Consider the following 27822-nt stretch of genomic DNA (forward strand, 5'->3'; position numbering starts at 1 on the left):
ACTTCTCTGCGCCTCATCTGTGAAATGGGGATTAAGAGTATGAGTCCCAAGTGCGACAGCGACTGTGTCCAACCTGATTCGTTTCTATCCACCCCAGTGCTTAGTACAGTGTATAGCACATAATAAACACTTGACAAATACCACAATTATTATTATTAATAATATAATATCCAGAGTAGCTAGGTAAAGATTTCAGCATGAAGACATCTCCACACCATCCAGGATGTAAGACCTTTGAAATGCCCCATTTATGATGGAGGCTGAATGGATTGGGGGGAGAATAATTGCTCCTGTGAAGGGAGGTAAGATTCTACTCAGTTGAGGATGACTTCATGGAAGAGGAGAAATATTTGCTCTACTTTAAAGGAGGGAAGTGGAAAACAGACAAAGATTCTGAGGTAAGAGAGGAAGGATTATGGTTGGGGAGGAAGGGGGGATGGGAGAAGGTTGTAAGGTTTGTCTGGCTGATGGGAGTAAAACCCTCTAACAGAGAGCCTAGGAGGCCAAGGTCAAGGCTGTCATCCTGAGGGTTACTGGGAGGTGCCAAGGAAATGTGAGAATGGGGGACAAATGTGATCCAAAGTGGGAAGGTTTGTAAGGAACAGATAATAATATCTTAGCCAAGTTATTTCGTTAATGAGATGTACATCCCCTTGATTCATCTCTACAATATCGCCAAGATCCGCCCTTTCCTCTCCACCCAAACGGCTACCTTACTGCTACAGGCTCTCGTTATATCCCGGCTAGACTACTGTGTCAGCCTTCTCTCTGACCTCCCTTCCTCCTCTCTCGCCCCGCTCCAGTCTATTCTTCACTCCGCCGCCCGGCTCATCTTCCTGCAGAAATGATCTGGGCATGTCACTCCCCTTCTTAAACAACTCCAGTGCTTGCCTATCGACCTCCGCTCCAAACAAAAACTCCTCACTCTAGGCTTCGAGGCTCTCCGTCACCTTGCCCCTTCCTACCTCTCCTCCCTTCTCTCTTTCTACTGCCCACCCCGCACGCTCTGCTCCTCTGCCGCCCACCTCCTCGCCGTCCCTCGGTCTCGCCTACCCTGCCGTCGACCCCCGGGCCACGTCCTCCCGCGGTCCCAGAACGCCCTCCCTCCTCACCTCCGCCAAACTGATTCTCTTCCCCTCTTCAAAACCCTACTTAAAACTCACCTCCTCCAAGAGGCCTTCCCAGACTGAGCTCCCCTTCTCCCTCTACTCCCTCTGCCATTCCCCCTTTACCTCTCCGCAGCTAAACCCTCTTTTTCCCCTTTTCCCTCTGCTCCTCCCCCTCTCCCTTCCCATCCCCACAGCACTGTACTCGTCCGCTCAACTGTATATATTTCCATTACCCTATTTATTTTGTTAATGAATTGTACATCGCCTTGATTCTATTTAGTTGCCATTGTTTTTACGAGATGTTCTTCCCCTCAACTCTATTTATTGCCATTGTTCTCGTCTGTCCGTCTCCCCCGATTAGACTGTAAGCCCGTCAAACGGCAGGGACCGTCTCTATCTGTTGCCGACTTGTTAATCCCAAGCGCTTAGTACAGTGCTCTGCACATAGTAAGCGCTCAATAAATACTATTGAATGAATATTTATTGCTAATGCTTTTGTCTGTCTCCCCAGATTAGACTGTAAGCCTGTCAATGGGCAGGGATTGTCTCTATCTGTTGCCGAGTTGTACATTCCAAGTGTTTAGTACAGTGCTCTGCAGAAAGTAAGTGCTCAAATACTATTGAATGAATGAGAAGGCCAGTACCCAGCTGCAGGTTGGTCAGTTGGAAATAGTTGGGAAATTGGGTACTTGTGGCTAGGGTGTTTTGAGAATATGATTTGGGGATAGAAATATCTGTTTGGATACCAATTCTTCCTTGGAGAAGCCAAATCAGTCAATCAGTTGTATTTACCAAGTACTTGCTGTGTGCAGAGCACTGTATTAAGCACTTGGAAGAGTACACTATAATAATAAACAGACACATTCCTTGCCCACAGAGAGCTTACCAGTCTAGAGGGGGAGACATACACTAATATAAATAAATTACAGATAGGCAAATAATTTCTCTGGGGCTGGAACAGGGGATGAATAAAGGGAGCAAGTAACAAACAATGGTCTTAATTTCTATTACCACTTACCCCGGTTGCTAGCCCAAGCCACTAGACTGTAAGTTCTTTCAGGGCAGGGATCATATCTACCATTGCTTAGTACAGTGCTCTAGATCATGGTAAGTGCTCAATAAATATTACTGATTGATAAACTAAAAGCCTTCCGTTATCAGATCCACCAGATTGACGGGTATCAGCTGCTTTTTTCCACCTCCGGATCCTATCCACTCAATCTATTGCACCACTGGATAGCTTCAGGATAGCCCCAAAAGCCCCAGCAATCCACAGATGGAAGAAGGGAGAGGGGAAGAATTGCAGCAAGTTATATCCAAGCAAACAGTCCCACCTCAACCCTTTCTGCTTGCATCACCAAGCATTATTCAAGCCTTTCCTGATGAATGAAGATGTCAGGTTCTGCTGACTGAGGAGAAAGGCACAGCAGGTAATGAGGTGAGCTGACTGTGAACTTTTTTTATGGGTCTTGGCCCATGCTGACACGATCTGGTCTGTTAAGTGTGAGAAACAGTATGGTGGAAAGAGAACTGGCCTGCAAGTCAGACCTGGGTTCTAATTCTACTTCTGTCACTTGTCTGCTGCATGACTTAATGGCAAATCATTAACTTCTCTGGGCCTCAGTTGGCTGATCTGTAAAATGGCAATTAAATATTGTTGTTTCTTCCACTTAGAGGGCCTCCTGAAGGTCATGGATCATGTCTGACCTGATTATCTTGTAGAGAGCCCAGTGCTTAGTATAGTGCTCAGCGAAAGACTTATAGCAAGTACATAGTAGAAAGAGCCCGGGCTTGGGAGTCAGAGGTCATGGGTTCAAATCCTGGCTCCGCCACCTGTCAGCTGTGTGACTGTGGGCAAGTCACTTAACTTCTCTGGGCCTCAGTTACCTCATCTGTAAAATGGGGATTAACTGTGAGCCTCATGTGGGACAACCTGATTTCCCTGTATCTCCCCCAGCGCTTAGAACAGTGCTCTGCACATAGTAAGTAAGTCCTTAACAAATTACCAACATTATTATTACCACAATGATTATAATTAGCTGACAAAACCCTAAATGGTCCGGCAAAGATCCCTGTGGCAACTGGGGAAGCAGCGTGGCTCCATGGAAAGAGCCCAGGCTTGGCAGTCAGAGGTCATGGGTTCTAATCCCTGCTCTGTCGCTTGTCAGCTGTGTGACTTTGGGCAAGTCACTTAACTTCTCTGTGCCTCACTTCCGTCATCTGTAAAATAGAGATTGAGACTGTGAGCCCCACGTGGGACAACCTGATCACCTTGTATCCCCCCAGTGCTCAGAACAGTGCCTTGCACATAGTAAGTGCTTATCAAATACCATCATCATCATCAATTAGGCATCCTCAGCTCAAATTCACCACTCTGAACTGTACATCTGAGGCCTGACCACACTGGGAAAAAGAGAGAGGTGTGAATTAGGCAATTATGTGGAGTTACTAGTTTAACTTCACAAAAATTCCCATTCACTTAGGCTTCAATAGAAGAAATCAAAACTCTTTAACCAAATGCTAAATTTAGAGCTTTCACTTCAGTGCAAGATTCTGTTAATGTTATTTCCACGGAAACCTTTAAATAGACACAAACGTGCATGCATACAATAACATTTTTGAAATCCCAAATCCATTTACCTTCGCAGATTGATTTCCCTAGAATAATCACTACTGACTTCACTCCTCCCAGCCTGTTTCCTCACAAGTAACTGAGGGACTTAAACTCCGCAAAACAAAGAAAAGGTCAAAATCTTATTTTCCAAGTTTCCTAAAACTAATTAGAGAAATATTTTAACAGCTGGCAGCTGTGGTAATTACTTTCTTTGATTAACATGGAATCTGTGGAAATATAATTACTCTGATCTACGAACCGGGTAATTAAGGTAGAAACTCCTATATTTTCTTAGAGCTCATTACCTTATTTCCTTTGAAAATTGTTGGATAACGAGAGCATTATAAAATTTTAAGCATAAAATGACACTGAATAATTGAAATCTTTGTCCAGGGACATTAAAGGTCAGAACAGCTTTCATCTGCCAACCATCATGACATTTGTTTGTTAATTTGTTTTCACCAGCCTATACATACTTCTTCTCTGCAGAGGGCATAGATATTTGTATGAAACTGAGTGACCCTTTTGGATTTCAGAAGTGGAAAGAAAGAAAACCAGCAGGGAATAGTGGATAGGGTATGGGCCTTGGAGTCAAGGTCAAGGGTTCTAATCCCTGCTCTGCCACTTGTTTGCTGTGTGACCTCGGGCAAACCACTTCACTTCTCTGTGCCTCAGTTACCTCATCTGTAAAATAGGGATTGAGACAATGAGCCCCACATGGGACAGGGACTGTGCCTGGTACATAGTAAGCACTTAACAAATACCATTATTATTATTAGGAAAGGGGTTTTCTTCTTTTGATTCTTATTCTATTAAGGGATCACTTTGCCTTTTGGGCGTTTGGAATTCACCTCAACCTCATCCACATGCCATATCCATTTTTTTAAATATATTAATGTCTTTTTCACCCTCTAAACTATAAACTCATTGTGGGCAGAGAACGTGTCCTCCGACTTTATTGTCTATTTATCTCCCAAGTAAATAGTACAGTGCTCTGCACACAGTAAATGTTCAATAAATACCACTGATTGATTGATTGCTGACCTATGACGATGGTGACGATGGTGGTATCTTTGCATTTACTATGTGCCAGGCACTATATTAAGTGCTTCTGTTGCATCTATTTCTTGGGAGGAGGGGAAAGGGGGCAGAGGTTGGGGAATTGTCTGTGCATTATGATTGATGAATGAAAATATGGTGTCAGCATAGCCTAGAGGGGCAAGTCTAGGTTTAGCAGTTACTTGGGAGGGAGAGGAAGAAGAGGAAAGGAGGGCTTAGTCAGGGAAGGGCTCTGGGAAGAGGTATGCCTTCAATAAGGCTCTGAAGGGGGAGAGAGCAATTTTATCTTGTGAATTTGCCCTTGAATTGAATGTTAACAATATGAGTAATAATTGTGGTATTTTTTAAGAACTTACTCTGTGTTGAGCACTTTAATCAGGTCCCACATGGGGTTCACAGTGTAAATATGAGGGAGAGCAGGCATTCAGGAATTGAATTCAATTCAGTTCCAGGAGGGAGGTCCTGGAACGCCCTCCCTCCTCACCTCCGCCAAACTGATTCTCTTTCCCTCTTCAAAACCTTACTTAAAAATCACCTCCTCCAAGAGGCCTTCCCAGACTGAGCTCCTCTTCCCCCTCTACTCCCTCTGCCATCCCCCCTTTACCTCTCCGCAGCTAAAGCCTCATTTTCCCCTTTTCCCTCCGCTCCTCCACCTCTCCCTTCCCATCCCCACAGCACCGTACTCGTCCGCTCAACTGTATATATTTTCGTTACCCTATTTATTTTGTTAATGAATTGTACATCGCCTTGATTCTATTTAGTTGCCATTGTTTTTACGAGATGTTCTTCCCCTCGACGCTGTTTAGTGCCATTGTTCTCGTCTGTCCGTCTCCCCCGATTAGACTGTAAGCCCGTCAAACGGCAGGGACTGTCTCTATCTGTTGCCGACTTGTTCATCCCAAGCGCTTAGTACAGTGCTCTGCACATAGTAAGCGCTCAATAAATACTATTGAATGAATGAATTCAATTCCTATTTTGAAGATGAAGGAACTGAGGCACAGAGAAGTTAAATGATTTGCCCAGGGTCACATAGTAGAATAAGGTAGAGCTGGGATTAGAACTATTGTCTTCTGATTCCCAGGCCTGTGTCCTTTTCATTAGGCCATGCTGCTTCTTAGTGTTGATTTGGTGCTTTGTTTCATCACTCCTTTGTGTCTGTTGCCAGTCCCTTCTGCCTGCTCATATTCTCAGGTTGTGAGCCTTTTGAGGGCCAGGATGTGTGTTTAATTCCCACTTCTGTATTTTTTCCCAGTGCTTATCATAGTGCTCTGCACACAGAAAGAACATAATAAATATGATTACTACTCTTACTACCACTATGTAAACTCCACCCACAAATGTTTTCATCAGCATTGCAGAGCTACTATGAATTGTATTTCCTCCCCAACCATTCTCCAATGAAAGTTATACAGTTGGACAAAGAAGTAACCAGCTGAATCAAGATGGCCAGCATGAACTTTGTCAGATTGGCAGATGGAGTTTGACAACCAAACGATTTTAAGCTTTGGACCAAAAGAAAGGTGTAGAGAGCAGCATGGCTCTAATCCCAGATCTGCCAGTTGATTTCCTTGTGACCTTGGGCAAGTCACTTAACTTCTCTATGCTTCAGTTTCCTCATCTATAAAATGGGGATTCAATCCCTGTTCTCCCTCCTACTTAAACAGTGAACCCCATGTGGGACAGAGACAGTGTCCAACCTGATTAACTTGTATCTATCCCAGTGCTTAGAATAGTGTTTGACACAGTGCTTAGTAAATGTGATAGTAATAATAACCATCTATCGATTCATTAAGGCCATGAAACCTGGCCCTATCACAGATAATGTAGAAGAATAGATGAGATCAAAGTAAATATCTTGGTGAGTGTTTTTTTTGGCAAATACAGTCTTGCCACTGACACCACTTTCATGAACATGGGGTCATCAATCAATCAATGGAATTTATTGAGCATTTACTATGTGCAGAGCAGTGTACTAAGCACTTGGGAGAGTACAATATAAGAGAATTAGCAGACACATTCCCTGCCCATAATAAGCTTACAGTCTAGAGGTCGTCCATGTTCTCTGAGCCTGGTCCTGCTCTGCTAGAGTGCTCTGTTGATACTTCTTGGGCCAACACCCAAAGGTGAGATGTTGGGCTTCATTCATTATTTTTTTAAAAATGATATTTATTAAGCACTTACTATGTTCCAGGCACTAAACTAAGCACTGGGATAGACTTCATTCGTTTTTTTTTTAAATGATATTTATTAAGCACTTACTATGTTCCAGGCACTGAACTAAGAACTGGGGTAGATATGAGATCATTAGGTTGGACACAGTCCCTGTCTCACATGGAGCTCACTGTCTTAGTCCCCATTTTACAGATGAGATAACTGAGGCACAGAGAAGTAAAGTGACTTGCCAAGGTCACAAAGCAGATAAGTGGCAGAGCCAGGATTAGAACCCAATACTTTCTGATTCCCAAGCCCATGCTCTATCCAATAGGCCATGCTGCTTCATGCCATCAGTATTACCTTAGAATGAGCCAAGAATGATGAGTATCATCCTCCTCATGTTAGTGGTCAGTGCCCTGCCTGTTCACTACTTAGCTAATTTAAAATATCAGTTACAGAGAGATTTAACATCACCTGAATACAGTGTTTTTTTATATGTATATAATATAAATATAATAATATAAAATATATATATATATATATATATTTCCCCACTCAGGATCTCACCTGGAGAGTTTCCAGTTCTCTACCAGTCTCGGCTATCGGAGGGAGAGTCAAGCAGAGGCCTACCCATTCCATTCCTAGTTTGGCCAGTGGCTAGCGAGTGGAAGCAATCTACTACAAGTCAAAACTCACCTGTGCTGGGCAGCAGGGGCATAGGAGAGAGTCAAGTGTGGAGACTAAAGTTTATTGCATGAAAGGAAGCAGTGGTAAACCACTTCCTCATTTTTACACCCAAAACTCTGTGGATACATTACCAGAAGGACTGCAGGTGGAGGAGGGAGTTACATGGGAGAGATGTGTCCATGGTGAAGCTATGGGTCAGAGACAACTTAAGAGTATAAGACTATATATATACATTGGCAAATATATAGATATTTGCCAATATATGCAAAATCCCAACTCAGAGCATATTGACTTTTGAAAAGCCTAAGAGAGTGACATTCCAAGGCAGTGGGTTTTTACTTGGCAACATCAATCTAAGCCTCATACAAATCTAATGCTATTGCTTGACTGAAAAAAGAAAAGAAAAGGATTGATGATTGACCTTCCAATATCTGTCCAGTGCCAAATCCCCTTCAGATCCCAGGAATAAGGATTCTAACTGCAAACCTACAAGTCAGTTCTGAATCCCCTTTATTTCAGATTTTCATTAATTACAGAGCAATCTGTAGAGAAATGAACTGTAGTCTCATTTGTATTTTAGCTAGACATTTTTTAATTAGTGGGAAATGAGAAAATAAGTATTACTAATTGGGAAAATTAGTTTTAGGAACATTAATTCCCTTAAAAAAGGCACACGAAATTGGGTAAAAAAGCACAGAGGCAAAACAAAATTCACAACAGGAATCCAACCATTAGGACTATTTAAATCAGCTGATCTTATTTGCAGATAAATATCTGTTCAATGTGTTGAAGAGGACATCTACTTGCTCAGAAGGTAAATCTTGACTTGAAATAATCAGATTGAGCAGTTTCAGTGCCATTTCTCGCATTGCTTTGAATTTCATTGCTAGTCTCCAAAGCTTCAACAACTTATCTCCTGGGATAGAGAGAAAAACAACAACGACCATATTGCAATGTTTTTACTTAAATCCGAGAGCTAGACTTCTGCTTTAAACTAAAAAAGGTTTGAATTCACATTAAAGTCTGTTCTCATAAGAAGACAGTTTTTGGGTGCAGCATGTCCTACTGGAAAAAGCATGGGAGAGAAGCAGTTTGGCTTAGTGGAAAGAGCCCAGGCTTGGGAGTCAGAGGTTGTGGATTCTAATCCCGACTCTGCCACTTGTCAGCTGTGTGACTTTGAGGAAGTCACTGAACTTCTCTGTGCCTCAGTTGCCTCATCTATAAAATGGGGATCAAGTCTGTGAGCCCCACGTGGGACAACCTGATAACCTTTTATCTATCCCAGCACTTAGAACAGTGCTTGGTACATTGTGAGCACTTAAATGCCATCATCATCATTATTATTATTGGCAAATAGAAGACCTGGGGAGTGTGCGAAGGGAGTGCGAGTGCAATTCGCAGAAGAGGCGTTTGATTGGCATGTGAAGTCTGGGAGGCAATCAGATTCTACCGATTCTGAGGCAAATGGGTTTGAACTACGGTTCAATTTGGTGTCAGTCTCCTCCATCTCCCCAGTCATAGGATGCAATCCTCGTGTGACCCCACTGGGCCAGCACTGGCCTCCTTGCATCCTGGTCTGGGTCAGTTAGCTCCTGCCTCAGACAGCTTCTGGCTGTAGGGATATTTATTTTTTGTCAGATTTTTAAATAAAAAGAAAAAAAAAGAGGCTTCTCATTTCATCTCGTCTACCCACCCTGTGGGGAGACAGACATCGGGCAGCATGAAGTCTTCCAAGCTCTCCATCCTTCACCAGAAAAGCCTAGCCTGGCTCCCTCCCTGCCCACAGTCCCAAGCATGGTTGTGGCAGTGGGGCAACATCAGTGACAGCTCTCTCCCCTTCCTGTAGATCAGCCTGGGAAAATGAGCTGGAACAGTGGAGGAAAATGCATTTTCCTGCTCCCCTTGCTGCAGACGCTATTCCAGAGGAAAATGAGGCGGACAGTGGAGAAAACCACAGTCACCTGTGATCAACCTGGGCTCCTTCCTCCTAAGCTTCAAGGAAAGTACCCCCTCCCTCTTCCTTGGAGTCCCCTGCTTGGATGGTCTGGTGACTATATAACAGTGTTCGGCACACAGTAAGTGCTCAATAAATAGGACTCACTGAATGAAACTCTGCAGAGAGCTGGCCAGGGGGCTTTATACAGTGTTGCTTTATAGGATTATCTTGAAGAAATTCACCCAATTTGCATTTCGTAGAGCAAAATCCACCAAACCGTTGGGGAACTGAGATAGGTTCTAATCCCAGCAATGCTACTAGCCAGTTGTGTAACCTTGGAAAAGTCACCTAACTTCTCCATGCCTCATTTTTCACATATGTAAAATAGGAATAAGACATCTGTTCTTCCTAACTTTAGATGTAAGCCTGCATAAAACAGAAACTATGTTTGATCGCTTAGCCCACTGCTCTTTGACACATAATAAAGTTGTCTTTTATTTTGAAGACAAAGGTAATAATAATTGTGATATTTATTAAGTGCTTACTATGTGCCAGGCACAGTACTAAGCACTGGGGTAAATACAAGGTAACTAGGTTGGACACAGCCCATGTCCCACAGTGGGCTCACAGTTTTCATCCCCGTTTTACAGATAAGGCAACTGAGGCACAAAGAAGTGAAGTGACTTGCCCAAGGTCACACAGTAGAGAAGTGACAGAGCTGGGATTAAAACTCAGGTCCCTCTGACTCCCAGGCCTATGCTCTATTCACTAAGTCACACTGTTTCCCTGCTAATGGTGAAATTGAATCCATGGGTGTGAGTGTCAGACTGAAAATCTTCCCCTCTAGACTGTAAGCTCATTGGGGGCAGGGAATATATCTACCAACTCTGTTATATTGCTGTTCTATTGTACTCAGAACACAGTGAGCACTCAAGAAATACACCTGTTCGATTGATCTGTTAAGGGCTTACTGTCTGCCAAACACTGTACAAAGCAGATTGGACACAGTCTCTGTCCTCCATGGGACTCACCGAACAGGAATTGAATCCCATTTTGTAGATTAGGAAACTGAGGCACAGAGAAAAGAAGTGCCTTGCCCAAGATCACATAGCAAGCAACTGCGAGCTTCATGTGGAACAGACTGTGTCCAACATGATTAACTTGTATCTACCCACTGGGCAGGGATTGTCTCTATCTGTTGCCGAATTGTACATTCCAAGCCCTTAGTAGAGTGCTCTGCACATAGTAAGTGCTCAATAAATGCTATTGAATGAATGAATGAATACCCAGCATTTAGAACAAATTCTTGGCACAAGAAAGTGGCAGAGCAGGGTTTAGAACCCGTGTCCTATTTCCTGAAGAGGTGTCTTTAAATAAAAAGAAAAAAAAAGAGGCTTCTCATTTCATCTCTTCTACCCACCCTGTGGGGAGACAGACATCAGGCAGCATGAAGTCTTCCAAGCTCTCCATCCTTCACCAGAAAAGCCCAGCCTGGTAGATATCTATGACCTTGCCTCCAACTTTCACAAGGCCAAACTACTGTTAAAGACCAAACTAATATTAGCAGGGTTTGAGCCTGAGGAGATAAGAGCAGAGTTTTTGTGGTCAGGTATGCTATCAGTCCCATGCCTAAACTGACCCAAATATGTTCAGGGGATGGACAGAGTGTGATATTTTCCCTACTCCTCACTTCCACCACAGCTTTCTTCCCTCACAGTGAGGCTAGACAGGCCAGTTTCAGGAGCACATTTCCAAGCTCAATGCTTAATACAGAGCTAAGTGCTTAGTACAGTATTTTGTACACCATAATGATAATTAATAATAATTATGGTATTTGATAAGGGTTTACTATGTGTCAGGCACTGTACTAAGCTCTGGAGTGGATACAAGCAAATCGAGTTGTACACAGGCCCTATCCCACATAGAGCTTGCAGTTAATCCCCATTTTACAGATGAGGTAACTGAGACAGAGAAGTGAAGTGACTTGCCCAAGGCCACATAGCAGACAAGTAGCGGAGTTGGGATTAGAAACCAGATCTTCTGGCTCCCAGGCCCATGCTCTATCCACTATGCCATGCTGCTTCCCGATACTTGAGTAAGCGCTCAATAAATGTGATTGAATGAAAGAAAAAAAAGCCCAGCAAGGAAGAGGTGGTGTGGGTAGGACTGTGGGCCTGAAACAAACCCCCCTCGAGTAGAGCAGGATTATTACTCCTCCACAGATATCTTTCCTTTTTTTTTTTAAATGGTATTTGTTAAGCACTTACTATGTGCCAGGCAGGGTACTTAGCTCTGGAGTAGATACAAGTGAATCAGGTTGGACACAGTCCATATCCCTTATGGGCTTCACAGTCTTAATCCCATTTTACAGATGCAGAATCTGAGGCACAGAGAAGTGAAGTGATTTGCCCAAGGTCACACAGCAGACAAGTGGTGGAGCTGGAATTAGAACCCAGGTCCTTCTGCCTCCCAGGCCCATGCTTCATCCTCTAAGCGACACTGCTTCTTCTTGAGGTAACACATCTAAGTAAATCTCCAAAATATTATCAGCAAAAGACAGACACTATATCAGAGGAAACTTCATTTACACTTAGAAATTAAAGGTTCTATTCTTTATTACTGTCATATTCAAAATCCAAACCTTGGAGCATTGGGACATTTTAATAGGATATTAAAAACATATTAAGCAATGTCGTCTCCTTAATAATAGTACTTGTTTAGCATTTACTATGTACCATTCACTGTACTAAGTGCTGGGGTAGACAGTAGATCATCCAGTTGGACACAGTCCCTGTCCCACATGGGCCTTCACAGCTAAGTAGGAGGGAGTAGAACTTCATTTCCAATTTACAGATGAGTAAAGTGAGGCCCAGAGAAATTAAGTGACTTGCCCAAGGTCACCCAGCTGACAAGGGGCTGAGCTAGGATTAGAACCCAGGTCCTCTGACTCCCAGGCCTGTGTTCGTTCCACTTGGCCAAGGTGCTTCCCTCTGATGATTGAGACATCAGGTTTTTAAGTCAAATTTCAAGCAGTGAAAATTTCCTTTTACTTTCCCATGAAGTTCAGCAGGCAAAAATGTCATCTAACCAAAGTACCTCAAAATCTTGCTTTTTAAGGAAACCGACTTACCCAAGCATGTTTTCCTTCTAATCCAAAACGAGCTATAAAATAATTGTAGTATGTTTTACGCTGCGTTTGCTGAATCTCCTTCTGTTTAAAATAATCTCTCTGCCAAGGAATTTGGCATCTTGACTCAAATTGTGAATTGAAGTTCGTCTGGCTAGAAGACTTCGGTCACCAGGAGCCCACTAGAGGGTACTAGAGGCTAGTTTTTCCTAATCTTTTTTACCTTACTGTTGCAGAAACACATCCCCAAAAGTGCTCAACCCAAACAGTTTCGTTAGCAATAAAAAAAAAAAAACCATCCAGAGCACAAGACCAATCGTAATTCTAACCTTAGGGAAAACCACAACGTTTTAAAAATGAGACTGCCTGAAACTTCTCAAAATGAAGACAACTGAAAAACAGAAACCGGGGCAGGTATTCTGGAATCGTTCCGGACTTTGTATAGAAGGCCCAGTATTTCTGGGGCTCTTACCTGAGGCCGTATTCATTTGGTGAAGAGAGTTTAGCATAAACAAGACTTGATTCTGCATGGGGGTGAAATCAGGTATGAAGGGGGCGGAATCTCCCGAAATGAGCAACCGTTGGGGGAGGCTGCTCTGGAATGTGGCTGTTTGCCCTTGTGTGGTGGGGAAGCGAAGGAAGGAGATAAAGTCCACTGCAGTGACCCAGCTGTTCCCAAAATCACCTTCGGGTGGGTCATAATATGGCAATCTAAAATACAAACAAGCACACGGGCCTTAGTGATCAGAGCGAGATAATCATCATCATCAATGGTATGTACTGAGTGCTTACTATTTGCGGAGCACTATATTCATTAATTCCTTAATTAATTCAGTCATATTTATTGAGCACTTACTGTGTGCAAAGCACTGTACGAAGAGCTTGGGAGAGTACATTATACCAATAAAGAGACGTACTCCCTGTCCGCAGTGAGCTTACAGTCTAGAAGGGGAGGCAGACATTGATATAAATAAATGAGTAAATTACAAATAATAACAATAATGGGTTTTTTAAGTGCTTACTATGTGCCAGGCAATGTAAACACAAATAAATAAATTACTGTCCTAAGCACTTGGGAGAGTACAGTACTACAGAGTTGGCAGACAAGTTCCCTGCCCACAATAAATTTATAAGATGGCTCCAAAACACTATTTCACAGGACAAACTTCATCAAGCAACTTCCATATGTCCAAAGGTCTGGCCCCAAGTGGCTAATGGCCATTCCCTCTCCCCACTGTATCCACAAGTCAGATTTACCCCGCTTTTCCCAAATGGGCTTTGTCTGTTAGAATTCAACGTTCGGCTTGGAAGGTGATTGTGGTTGTTAAGCATTTGGTTGGTTAGGTACCACAGGTTCTGATTAAGGCAAGGCCCAAAGCAAGAACCAAATTGGCTCATTGACTAAGCTTGTCATGCATCGTTTCTATCGTGTAGTGATGCACAAACCGAGACACCATCCCTGAACTGGGAAAAAAAACACCAAGCTTGTGTCTAGACAGCAAGCTTGTTGTGGTCAGGGAATGTGTCTTTTCATTATTATATCGTACTCTCCCAAGCACTTAGAATAGTGTTCTGCACACAGTAAGCACTGAATAAATAAGATTGAATGAATGAACCAAGCTGAACAGGAGTTTCTTGATTGGCCAAACCTTCCTTTCCTTCGGGATAGAATTTTCTCAGATGCAAGACTGAAAGCCAGGCTCATAGAACTTAATGATAATTATGCTATTTGTTAAGCGCTTACCATGTGCCAAGCATTGTTCTATGCACTGAGGTAGACACAAGATATTTATGTGGGACACAGTCCCTGTCCCACATAGGATTCATTAGTCTAAGTAGAGGGAGTAGGATTTAACTGCCATTTTATGAATGAGGAAACTGAGGCACAGACAAGTTAAGTGCCTTGCCCAAGGTCACATGGCAGACAAAGGATGGATTCAAGATTTTTTTTTCTTTTTTTATAGTATTTGTTAAGTGCTTACTATGTGCCATGCACTGTATGAAGCCCTGGGGTAGATAAAAGCTAATCAGGTTAGACATAGTCAATGTCCCAAATGGGCCTCAGTCTTAATCCCCATTTTATAGATGAGGTAACTGAGGCACAGAGAAGTTATGTAAGTTGCCCAAGACCATACAGCAGACGAGTGGCAGAGCTGGGATTAGAACCCACTTCCTCTGTCTTCCAGGTCTGTGCTTTCCCTTGAGCCACACTGCTTTCCCAGCTGCCTATCACAACTTTTCCATGGGCCCCAGGGATGTGTGACAATGAGGACTACGGCATCTTCCCCCTGCTCTTCCCTCACTCTCCAGATGCTGCCCTTTCCACTTCTTGGAAACATCCTTCATTCAGCAGCATTGAAGTATGATCAGAGGGGAGTGGAGATTCAGCATCCACAGTGACAGAAGCTTCTAGGGCCAAGGAGGCTATTGACCATCACCCTAAATATTGCGTACCCTCCCATTGTGCATCTGGTTGGTGGCACATTTTCTTCCTTTTCCCTCACGTAATTCTCTTTCTGGAGATTTAAGCTTACAGGGGGCAGAGTTGGGTCTAGTAGCCTGAAATAAAACCTCTTGTTTATACATTGTAAATCGAATTGTACTCTCCAAGTGCTTAGTACAGTACTCTGCACACAGTAATTGCTCAATAAATATGATTGAATGAATGAATACACTTTCTGTGGAGAATGCAGTGTATTATAATTGGCCCATCATAACTCTCCTAAAATTACATCACCTTCAAGAAGCCTCCCCAGACTAAGCGTATTTCCCCTATCTGCCCTCCCTTCTGAGTCAACTGACTTGACCGAGTATCCTTTCAGCCTTTCGATAACCCAGCTCCCAGCATTCATTACATATCCTTATAGTCTGCTATTTCCCCTATTCCTGATCTATTTGTAATATCTGTCACCACCCGTAGACTGTAAACACCTTGTAGTCAGGGATCGCATCTACCAATTCTCTTTTATTGTACTTTCCCAAGGACTTAGTACAGTACTTTGCACACAGTAAGCTCTCAGTAAATACCATTATTCGAATGTTTCAATGGGTCCATTTCTATAATTCACTGCAGATGAATTAAGATTTAGCAACTAATTAACTAATCTCAATAAATACCATCGTTCGAATGTTTCAGTGGGTCCATTTCTATCATTTGCTGCAGATGAATTCACAGGTGGCCAATATTTAGCAACTAATTACTGAACAGACTGGGCCATTCAGAATATATGAGGTGGATCTCCACTAAAGAATCTATTACTTGGAGTAGCTTTGAAAAATGACCATCTTCAAGATGTTTGGTCTCTAGTAGGGTTGCCAACAAGATAGATACCGCATTGTTGATGAAGTATGTATTCTCTGAAAGAGTCAATCACTCAAGATCTTTGTCCACTTTCTTTGCATTCTGCTATCCCATAGAAAGATCCCAAAATAAGAAGAGGTATTTGGATAAATTAATGAACAAATGGTACTTAATGGATTAATAATAATAATGATTGTGAAATTTGCTAATCATTTACTTTGCACCAGGCACTGTACTAAGTGCTGGGGTGGATGTAAGTAAGTCGGGTTGGACACACTCCCTGTCCCACTTGGGGCTGACAGTCTCAATCCCCATTTTACAGATGAGGTAACTGAGGCCCAGAGTAGTGAAATGACTTGCCCGAGGTCACACAGCAGACAAGTGGTAGAGCCAGGATTAGAACCTATGACCTTCTGATTCTCGGGCCCATATTCTAACCACTATGCCATGCTGCTTCTACTAGAAAGAGCATCAGGAATGCAGAAGGAGAAATAATTCAACCCAAACTAGAGGATGGATGTTCAATAGAGCAGCTATCACTCAGTTATCATTATTATTGTTGTTATTGTATTTTTTAAGCACTTGCTGTGTGTCAAACCCTGCTCTAAGTTCTTGGTTATCATCATCATCATCGTCATCAACGGCATTTCTTCAGCTCTTACTGTGTGCAGAGCACTGCACTAAAGTGCTTGGGAGAGTACAGTACAGCAGAGTTGGTAGGGATGTTCCTTGCCCACAGCTAGCTTATAGTCTAGAGGGGAGACAGACATTAATATAAATTTAAAAATGTATAACATATAACTTATAAGTAGGTACATAAGTGCTTTGGGGCTGAAGGTGGGGTGAATATTATACAAATTCATCCAAATAGTAGACTGTAAGCCCATCATTGGGCAGGGTCTGTCTCTATCTGTTGCCGATTTGTACATTCCAAGTGCTTAGTACAGTGCTCTGCACATAGTAAGCGCTCAATAAATACTATTGAATGAATGTGTGCTGTTGCCATGTGAGAGATTACTGGACTGAATATGGACAATTTGTCTGATTCAGTAATGGCATAAGACCTATTCATAGCCTTAATTACACCTAGAAGTCTCCAAGAGCAAGAAAATGAACGAGTGAGAAGGTGGGTCATAGATTTTTTCCCACCATATGTGGAGCTGCTCAATGTATCGAGAGGCCAAAGCAGGACCTACAAACCCAGCCATTTTGTGTACACAAAAAGGCTGACCCTTGTTGGGTTGTCGTGTTTTCAGCCCTTGGGCCTCTTGGTGCTATTTTTCACCTATAATTTCACAATGCTACCACTATCGCCATTGCAAACCAAAACCATTTCTTATCCATAAAAAACGTGAATCACTGGTGGGCATCTCTCTGGGAGAAGAGAAGATGCAAAGATCCAAACGCTGTTCTTGTGTAGATTAACAACTAGGGGGCTTAGGGAATTGGATTTCAATCCATCTTACTTGGCAGCACATCTCGGTCCGCCAGCTTCAAGGGTTTCCACATGAACGTCCCACATGAGTTTTAACAAGTTATCCATCCTTTCTGCAGGCGGCTCAGAAGACTCAGATGATACCACATACTGAAAAAGCAAGAAAACAGTGTTTTTAGCCATTTAATGTGTAAAGGCAACCCTAAAGATGAACCCAGTTTTAGGTCAGATTTTGCCATATGCACTGCTGAAGAAATAGAGGTGGAGACAATTGTGTTTAGTCATAAATGTACCAGGAAATCAGTGTGGCCTAGTGGAAAGAGCATGGACCTGGGAGTCAGAATACCAGGGTTCTAATCCTGGTTCTGCTACTTGCCTGCAGTGTGACCTTGGGCAAGTCACTTAACTTCTCTGTGCCCTATTTCCATGTCTGTAAAATTGAGATTCATTACCTTCTCTGCCTCCTGCTAGACTTTGGGACTAAATCTAACCTGATTAACTTGTACCTACCTCAGCACTTAGTACAATCCCTGGTGCACAGTAAGGACTTAACAAATACTGTATCCCTCCTCCTCCTACTACTAATAGTAATGAGAGTTTTTAAACAGTGAATATTTTGTATTGTTTATAAATAAACCCAGGTACAATCTGTTTTTTTTTTAAAGCACATGGTTTTATTTTGCAATTTGGAAAGCACACTGTTGAAGAATTAAGAGATATTCTTTCCATGGTGCACATCTGAATAATAGAAAACCACCCACTAGTCAGCACAGGTAGAAGCAAGGCAATAAGGAACAGGATGTATGTGTGTCATTGATTAACGAACGAGTTCTGTAGTGCAAATTTTCTATAACGTTATTCCTGCATTATAGGAGAAGAGACTGTAGTTTCTTTTACCAGAGGGTTGAATTTACCTTTTGTAGAATTATGGTTCTTAAAAATGGATAATAGAACTGTATCTTCACATGGTTCTTCCAGGGGGTACTGTCAAATTTTTCTGGGTTGCCATCTTTAATTATGCTGCTCTCCATGGGTTGTCTCCCATATTCAAGTTTGAGCAGGCATATATAGTGTGAAATTCAAGATAGGGAAGCTCAGAATCCAGACATATTGGTGTCTTAACACTGAGATTTCCTTTTTAATAAAAGCTTTTACAGGAGCAAATGAAACAAATGAGCACTGTAAATGTTGATTCTGATTCTCTAGAGGACAGTTCTTGGAGATGAAGCTTCTGTTAGACATAGGTGTCTTCCTGAGTTACAGAAGAAGCTGGATCGGGGTGGGGGAGAGGCAACTCAATTTAAATTTAAGTTAGGGACTCCTGAGTCAGAAAATCAGGCTAATGCCTTTTGGTCTTCTTTACTGCTGAGTTGTCAGGAAATCTAATGCGAATCAAAGTAAAGAATGGAAATTTTCTTTTTCCTCTGAGAAAACAAGGGCAGGGACTGGTGGTCTTATCACCCCCTTTCCTTGGGCAAACTCTGACATGAAAATTCCAATTCTACAAATTCTATACTGCAAACACATCAGACCCAGTTTCATAGAAGAATCCTGGGGGATTTTTTCTGTATACCCAAAGATGTTTCCGCTGTACAATATCATCTCACAATTTACATCTGCCTGTTCAAACTTGGCCAATTCAACAGTGTGTGGAAAATAATTATGGTGCAATGATTTTTCCTAGAAATGACCCAGCCCTTGTCAAGTCCCACAACAGTGAGACTTGTTTTATAGTTATTTCTGAAAGAGGCCCATGTGGCATTGAGCAGACACCTCAGAATCTAATCAGTCTAATCAATAATATCTTTTGAGTGCTTACTCTAGGCAAAGTGCTAAGTGCTTAGGAGTGTACAATAGAGTTAACATCAATCAATCGAGAGTATTTATTTAGTGTTTACTACATGAAGAGTGAACACTTGAAAGAGCACAAAACAAAGAGTAGGAGCTTACAGACAAAAGGGAGAGATGGACATCAAAATAAATAACAGATAGATATCTACATGAGTGCTAGGAGGATGAGTGGATGAGTAAGCAAGTGCTTATATGTTTTCAGAACGGCTGGAGTGTAGGTATTGGAGGAATAGGCTGGGGTGATAGTGGATTAATCATTTCCTGTAGGAAATGTGATTTTAGAAGTGGTTTGAATAATAATTGTGGTATTCATTAAGTGCTTACTATGTGCCAAGTACTGTACTAAGCACAGCGATGTATACAAGGTATTCAGGTCCCATACTTACAGTCTAAGTAGAAAGGAGACTCAATATCGAATCTCCATTTTGCCAGTGAGGGAACTGAGGCACAGGGAAGTTAAATGATTTGCTCAAGGTTACACAGCGAACAAGTAGCAGAGCTGGGATTAGAACCAAGGTCCTTTGACTCCCAGGTCCTTGAACACTCCACTAGGCCATGCTGCTTCTCTGCTTGAAGATAGGGAGAATGGTGGTCTGCCAGTTGTGAAGGGCACAGGGGGTGAACAAAGGGTCGACGGTCAGAGAGATGAGAATGAAATAGAGTGATTACCTTACAGCTCCCCAAGACTATGTCCTCCCAATTCAAGACTTCCATGTATTGTGGGTCAACCTCCAGTCAGCCTCTTCTGTCAATCAATCGACTTATTCATTGAGTGCTTACTGTGTGCAGAGCGTTATACTAAGCGCTTAGGAGAGTATAATAGAACAGAGGTGGTAGACTTTCCTGCCCACATGGGGCTTACAGTCTAGAGGGTCAATTAATCAACCAATCAATCCAGCTCAGCCCTAAATCTCCCCCATTTTCTGCCAGGTTTCAGCCCCCGCAGAACCACTTTCCAGACAGCTGAGTTCCCACCTCATCCTGCATAGGCTTCTGATTCTTACTTACGTCCGCCCATACCAGCCAATGAAAAACAAAATGGCCACTTTGGTGAATTACCTCATAAAACGCTTTCCATTTACCCATAACTTCTGGGAAGGCTGACTCACAGTCAGTCACATTATAACAGAAATTCTCCTGGTCATTCTGTGGTGGCAGAAGTTGCACTTGATCTGATGAAACTCCCATTATTCCAGCATCCACGGCAGCAAGGACAGGAAGAGTACAAAGATGATAATTCATGCCTGTAGAAATTAGATCAGGGTGACAGAAAATATGCTTGATGGTCACTACAAACGGTACAAGGAACAGGGAAAACACTAAGAAAATACATCATGCCCTACTTAAAGTGGTCCACGTCGGAATGGGCTTTGGCTAACTTTGACTAAAAAGTTAAAACAACCAAAATTGGATTATCAATCATAATCCTAATTATATATAGTACTAGAGGCCAGGAAAAGTGTGGAAAATTGAAATGCATTAAATCCCAAACCTCATTTTAGCTGAGTTTAAGCCTTTCTGTCAAACAAAGATTCCAGTCTTCATGCACAGAAAGCAAAATAGATGTATTTGAATTCCACCATGTTTTCTGTGCTAAGCAGATATGAAACTGACCAAAAACAGGTGAGCAAGAAGAAGGATGAAAAGCTCAGAGTGAGGATAATCCACAGGATGAATGTCTGCTCACAGTAGTGGATGTGAGAATGATCTTTTATTGTTTCTTATTTTTTGAAAATGCCCTGACTCCTGGGTCACCTACTTTAATAAAGTGATCTTCATCTTCTCTCCTTGTCCTTTTCTATTAGTCCCAAAGTCCTATCGGCTCCTCTGTTGAAATTACTCTTTAATCCTTTCTCTCTGTTTCCGTATCCCAACCGTAGCCCTGGTGTGGTCATTCTGTGCCTGAAATGCTGCCAAACCTCTTTGCCACTGTTCCTGCCTTCAGCTTCTCCCCGACCCCCAAATAGACAAACACATTCTCAGAACCCTGTGGGCTTCCCAACTCCCACTCACCAATCAAAAATCAGTGGTATTTATTGAGCACTGGGTAAAGCACTGAACTAAGCATTTTAGAGAATATAACAACAGTAATAATAATGATGGCGTTTGTTAAGCGCTTACTGTGTGCCAAGCACTGTTCTAAGCAGTGGGGTAAATACAAGGTAATCAGGTTGTCCCACGTGGGGCTCACAGTCCCAATCCCCATTTTACAGATGAGGCAACTGAGGCACAGAGAAGTCAAGTGACTTGCCCAAGGTCACAGCAGACAAGAGGTGGAGGTGGGATTAGAACCCAGGACCTCTGACTCCCAAGCCCGTGCTCTTGCCACTAGGCCATGCTGCTTCTCAATAGAGTTGGTATTAGGGGTGGGGTGAGCACTTAGATCTTAGGCGGTATGGACCTAAGTACATAGGAAATGCAGAAGGGAGAGGGAATGGGGAGATGAAAAATTAGTTAGGGAAGGCTTCCTGGAGGAGATGTGATTTTAATAGGGCTTTGAAGATGTATAGAAAGGCAGTCTGTTGGATATGAATGGGGAAACAGTTCCAGACAGGAAGGAAACAGAGCAAATGGACAATGGAGATAAAGATGAGATGGTGGAATAATGTGTAGGTTGATACTGGGGGAGCAAAGTGTGGGGCTGGGTTTTAGTGGTAGAGAAGTAAGGATAGTTAGGTGGAAGAGAGTTGATTCTGTGATTTAAAGCTGGTGGTGAGGAGTTTCTGTTTAATGCAAGATGAATGAGCAGCCACTGCAGATTTCTGGTGAATATGGAGTTGTGAACTGAACAATGTTTTAGAAAAAGTGATCCAGACAGCAAAATGAAGTATGGACAGAAGAGATGAGAGGCTGGAGGCAGGAAGGTCAGAAAGGAGACTAATACAAGTAACTGATTTGGGTTATGACAAGTGATTTGACTGATATGGTAGCAGTTTGGATGGAGATGAAGGGGCAGATTCTGGAAATATTGTGAAGATAGAACTGACAGAATTTGGTGGCTGAAAGCATATGTTAGTTGAAGGAAAGAAATGTCGAGGATAGTGCCAAGGTTGTGGGCTTGAGGGAAAGGGAGGATGGTGGTGTTGTCAGTAGTGATGGGAAAGTCAAAGGGAGGAGAGGGTTTGGTAGAGAAGATGAAGAGTTCCATTTTAGAGCTGTTGAGTTTGAGTCGTCAGTGGGTCAACCGACGAGCGATGTCCTGAAGGTAAATGGAAATGCAAGACTACAGACAAGGAGAGGGAAGCTGAAGAGATAGATTTGGGAGCCCTCTGCAGAGTGATGGTAGTTGAAGCCATGGGAGTGCTTGAGCTCTCCGAAGGAGTGGGTGTAAATGGAGAACAGAAAGAAGGTTAGAGCTAAGCCTTGAGGAACTCCCATAGTTAGAAGATGGGAAGCAGAGGTGGAGTCAGCAGTATAAGATCGGTGGAGGGAAAAGGATGCAACTGAGGCACAGAGAAGTTAAGTGATTTGCCCACGGTCACACAGCTGACAAGTGGCAGAGCCGAGATTCATACCCATGACCTCTGACTCCCAAGTCCGAGCTCTTTCCACTGAGCCAGGGAGACGGCTCAGCAGATGAAACCTAAATAATGGACATTCAGGTCTTCCATTACTGCTCTGTTCCCTCACCCACTTTTCTATATATTCTCATTTCTCACTGTCCCCACACTGAGCCCTGCTCTCCAGCCAAGTGAAGCTTCTTGTTGTCCCCTGTGTGCACACTGACTCTGCTCCCACCTCTGACTAATTGATTCTCCTCGCCCTTCTTCCCCCTTCTTCTCTCCCCTTCTTCAGAACTCTTGCTGAAGATCCACTTCCCCCAGGAAGTCTTCCAGAATTGTTGGCTCCTGACTTCAGTCATTCGAATCTACTCCGGAGCACCAAAGCCCAGGCAACGAAGGCTCATAGAAGATGGAGAAAAAAGTTAAATGACAGAGGAGGTAAGGCCTGAGGTTTTATTATCCTGGACAGAGCAAAGCCGCAGTTGCACAATGTAACAGGGGGCTGAGGAAAGGACCAGAGAGCTAAGGCAGTAACTTCTTTATTTTATTTTATGGTATTTAAGTGCTTACTATGCCAAGCATTATTCTAAGCCCTGGGGTAGATACAGGTTAATCAAGCTGGATACAATCTCTGTCCCACATGGGGCTTACAGCCTAAGTAGGAGGGAGAACAGGTATTGAATCCCCATTTTGCCATGGAGGACACTGAGGCACAGAGAAGTTAAGTGATTTGCCCAAGGTCACACAGCAGACAAGTGGTAGAGCAAGGATTAGAACCCAGGTCCTTTGGCTCCCAGGCCCATGCTTTATCCACTGAGCCACACTGCTTCTCTGAGTTAACTGAGTTAAAATGTCTTGACTTGGTCCAGTGTTTCCCATGAGCACTCTACAGGAAGGTTACCCAAAACCTGAGGTCAGTAGGGGCCAACGATTATTGGAGGAGGGGAAAAAGAAAGGAAATAAAGATAGCAACAGACCCTGAATAACCTGGAGTGGGGGGTGAGAAGTGAGATGCAGCATGGCGTAGTGGATAGAGCAAAGGCCTTGGAGGCAGAAGGTCATGGGTGCTAATCCTGACTCCACCACTTGTCTGTTATGAGACTTCACTTTACTTCTCTGTGCCTCAGTTGCCTCATATGTAAAATGGGGATTGTGACTGTGAGCCCCTCGTGGGAGAGGGACTGTGTCCAACCCTATTTACTTGTATTCACCCAGTGCTTAATACAGAGATTGGCACTCAGTAAGTGCTTAACAAATGCCGTATGCTTTCCAGTAGTCCCTGACCTATAATGACTCCATGAACATATCTCCCCCAGAAAACCCCATCTCTATCTGCAATCTTTCTGATAGTGGATCCATAGAGTTTTCTTGGTAAAAATTCAGAAGCGGTTTACCATTGCCTCTTTCCGCACAGTAAACTTGAGGCTCCGCCCTCAACTCTCTCCCATGACGCTGCTGCCCAGCATGGGTGAGTTTTGATTTGTAGCAGATTGTCTTTCACTCGCTAGCCACTGCCCAACCTAGGAATGGAATGGATAGGCCTCTGCTTGACTGTCCCTCCTATAGCCCAGACTGGTAGAGTACTGGAAATTCTCCAGGTGTGACCCTGAGAGGACTTAACAAATACCACAATTATTATTATTACTATTAGGTGGGGCAGACCCCGACGATTTGGGACGGTTCCCCTCAGCCAGGATACCTGATCACCTTAATCCAGTGAGGACAAATCCTCTTAACTTGTTGGATTTGGATTTTCCATGTGAGAGTGTACTTACAAGCCCACCAGCTTTCCTCGGATATGCAGAGGGGATCTCCAGCTTCATAGCCACAGGTAGTGACGTTGGTCGGGTCAGCCAATCTCCCTGGAATTGAACAGACACAGAGAATAAGTCTCGCTTGTGTGGACGCAGCCTAAAGCAGCATCGAGCCTAGTAAATGGGATTCTCCCCTCCCCAGCAGGTTGCACAAGCAGTACAGTGTATTCAATAGTATTTATTGAGCGCTTACTATGTGCAGAGCACTGTACTAAGCGCTTGGAATGAACAAGTCGGCAACAGATAGAGACAGTCCCTGCCCTTTGACGGGCTTACAGTCTAGTGGATAGAACGTGGAGCTGGGAATCAGAAGGACCCGGCTTCTAATCCCGGCTCTGTCACTTGTCTGCCATGTGACTTGGGCCAGTCACTTCACTTCTCTGTGCCTCAGTTACCTCATCTGTAAAATGGGGATTAAGACTGTGAGTATCATGTGGGACAGGAACTGTGTCCAAACTGATTAACTTGTATCTACTCCAGCACTTAGAACATTGCCTGCCCACATTGAGTTTACAGTCTAGAGTGGGAGACAGATATTAATATAAATAAATAGATTATTAATAATAATAATGATAATGTTGGTATTTGTTAAGCGCTTACTATGTGCAGAGCACTGTTCTAAGCACTGGGGTAGATACAGGTTAATCAGGTTGTCCCACGTGAGGCTCCTGGGCTTAATCCCCATTTTACCGATGAGGTAACTGAGGCACAGAGAAGTGACTTGCCCACAGTCACACAGCTGACAAGTGGCAGAGCCGGGATTCTAACCCATGACCTCTGACTCCCAAGCCCGGGCTCTTTCCACCGAGCCACGATTACAGATATGTATATAAATGCTGTGGAACTGAGAGGGTGGATGAATAAAGGGATCAAGTCAGGGTGAAGCAGACGGGAGTGAGAGAAGAGCAAAGGAGGGCTTAGTCAAGGAAGGCCTCTTGGAGATGTGTCTTCAGTAAGGTTTTGAAAGGAGGAAGAGTAATTGTCTGTTGGATTTGAGTAGGGAAGGGGTTCCAGGCCAGAGCCAGGATGTGGGCGAGGGTCAGCAGCGAGATAGACGACAGTGAGATTCGAGTGAGAAGTTTACCCTACTTCCTCCTACATAGACTGTGAGCCCCATATGGGACAGGGACTCTGTGCAACCTGATTATCTTGTATCAACACCAATGCTTAGTACAGAGCTAGGCACAAAGTGAGCGCTGAACAAGAACCTTAAAAAATATAAACTGCCAGGGGCAGGGTTGTAGTGACAATGAACAAAAGGAGCCAATACCCCCTTTAGGACACCAACTCCTTCTCCTGTTACTGCTCCTTTCCCTATCTCTTCCCATCCTCCTTCTTCCTCTCCTCATCTTCCTCTTTTTCCTCCCCGTACCTCTACATATGCCACAATCTCTGCTTGGGGTAAACACATCTCTGGAAGTACTGGAAAAGGAAGATGTGATTGGAGCTAAGGGCGTCCATGAACCCTCCATTTCCGACATCCCCCACTGCCACAGACCCAATGGAGCCTTCATCAGGCCCTTAGACAGAGAGGTCATACTGAGACAGATATAGCATATCCTTCATTAATAATAATAATGATAATGTTGGTATTTGTTAAGCACTTACTGCGTGCAGACCACTGTTCTAAGCCCTGGGATAGATACAGGGTTATCAGGATGTCTCATGTGGAGCTCACAGTCTTCATCCCCATTTTACAGATGAGGGAACTGAGGCACAGAGAAGTGAAGTGACTTGCCTAGAGTCACACAGCTGACAAGTGGCAGAGTCGGGATTCGAACCCATGATTTGTAGCTAATCCTCTGACTCTGACCCTCTGAGTCGGGACCTCTGACTCCCAAGCCTGTGCTCTTTCCACTGAGCAACGTTGCTTCTCTGATCAGCAGGCCTTCCATGGAGAACCCGGCCTTGGAAAAATAGCCCATCCTTAGCTAACTAGGTTAGTCTTTGCTAGAAAGACAAACCTGGGCAGATAGAAAGAATGCCAACAGACAGATAAACAGCTTCTAGTAAATAAGAGCAGAGGCAGACCATCTTGAGTTAGATAAAGTGCATGGACTGGAAAACATCTTTTTCTTCAGAAACCAGGTAAATGCAACTGTGGCACTGTTGCTCAAGCAATCGATCAGTTATATTTTCTGAGCAATTACTGTGTGCAGAGAACTGTAATAATAATAATAATAATTATGGTATTTGTTAAGCACTTGCCAGGCACTGTTCTAAGCACTGGGCTAGATACAGGATAATTGGATTGGACACAGTCCCTACCTCACATGGGGCTCACAGTCTTATTCCCCATTTTACATATGAGGAAACTGAGGCCCAGAGAAGTGAAGTGACTTGTCTAAGGTCACACAGCAGACAAGAGGTGAAACTGGGATTAAAACCCATGACCTGACTCCCAGAGCACTGTAGTAAACGCTTGGATGAGTACAATACAACAGAGTTAGCGGACATGATCCCTGCCCACAACAAGCTTGTAGTCTAGAAGGGGGGACTTTTCTCTTTTCTGGTGGGTCAATGCAATTGAGGTGGAGAGTAAGGAGGGAGGAGAAGACAGGGAGCCGGAAAGATAGAGTTAATAGAATGACTGAGATAGGCAAAGCAGCTTCCCTGTGGTCCAACATGAATAGAGAACGGATCTGGGAATCAGAAGGACCTGGGTTCTAGTCCCGGATCTTTCACTTGTCAGCTGTGTGACTATGGGCAAGACACGTCATTTCCCTGTGCCTCAGTTCCCTGATCTGTAAAATGGGGATTAAGATTGTAGGACCCACGTGGGACAGGGACTTTGTCCAGTCTGATTAGCTTGCATCTACCCCAGCACTTAAAACAGTATTTGATACATAGTGAGCGATTAAAAAATATTATATTCATCATTATTTTTATAATTATTATCATTACTCCTACCTGTATGAAACTGCCAGCCGTGTTGGAGAGGCAGCCCCCAGAGCAGGTTTTCCTCATTATTTGGACCCAGATCAGAGAAGTACTTAGCAGACTGGCTTAGCAAGATCTTGTACATTCCCATTCTCTCCAAATAGTTCCAGGGATTGATGATGAATCTGTTTGCCTCAAAAGGGTAGTCCTGGAACCGACCGGGGGTGACGTCCCACAATGGGGGATACTGAGCAGAGCTTTCTGCCATGGAAGCTGGAAGGAATCCAGCGCACACAAAGATCAGGACATACGGTGGAAGCATGGTGCCTCGTATCGGAGGCTTAGTAATCCA

The 27822-nt window shown here is 43.4% G+C and overlaps 1 protein-coding gene and 2 non-coding genes across 3 annotated transcripts; 1 reads left to right on the forward strand and 2 right to left on the reverse strand.

Annotated features, from left to right (window-relative positions):
• The first annotated feature begins 7485 nt into the window (after positions 1–7485).
• On the forward strand, positions 7486–7622 carry LOC114809338. The gene has a single exon (XR_003757125.1). It is a non-coding gene; the product is annotated as a small nucleolar RNA SNORA7 (small nucleolar RNA).
• Positions 7623–8131: 509 nt separating this feature from the next.
• Positions 8132–27792, reverse strand: C2H6orf58 (chromosome 2 C6orf58 homolog). The gene is made up of 6 exons (XM_029083462.2): positions 27501–27792; positions 24552–24638; positions 20333–20517; positions 17454–17572; positions 13159–13397; positions 8132–8539 (listed from the first exon to the last, which is right to left on the reverse strand). The coding sequence occupies exons 1-6, from the start codon at positions 27790–27792 to the stop codon at positions 8370–8372; spliced, it is 1092 nt and encodes a 363-aa protein (XP_028939295.1). The 3' UTR covers positions 8132–8369.
• LOC114809710 lies at positions 24255–24392 on the reverse strand. Its single transcript, XR_003757487.1, has one exon. It is a non-coding gene; the product is annotated as a small nucleolar RNA SNORA7 (small nucleolar RNA).
• Positions 27793–27822: the final 30 nt, after the last annotated feature.

The sequence above is a fragment of the Ornithorhynchus anatinus genome, chromosome 2 (genome assembly GCF_004115215.2).
Source record: "Ornithorhynchus anatinus isolate Pmale09 chromosome 2, mOrnAna1.pri.v4, whole genome shotgun sequence".
In the NCBI taxonomy this organism is placed as follows: Eukaryota; Metazoa; Chordata; class Mammalia; order Monotremata; family Ornithorhynchidae; genus Ornithorhynchus; species Ornithorhynchus anatinus.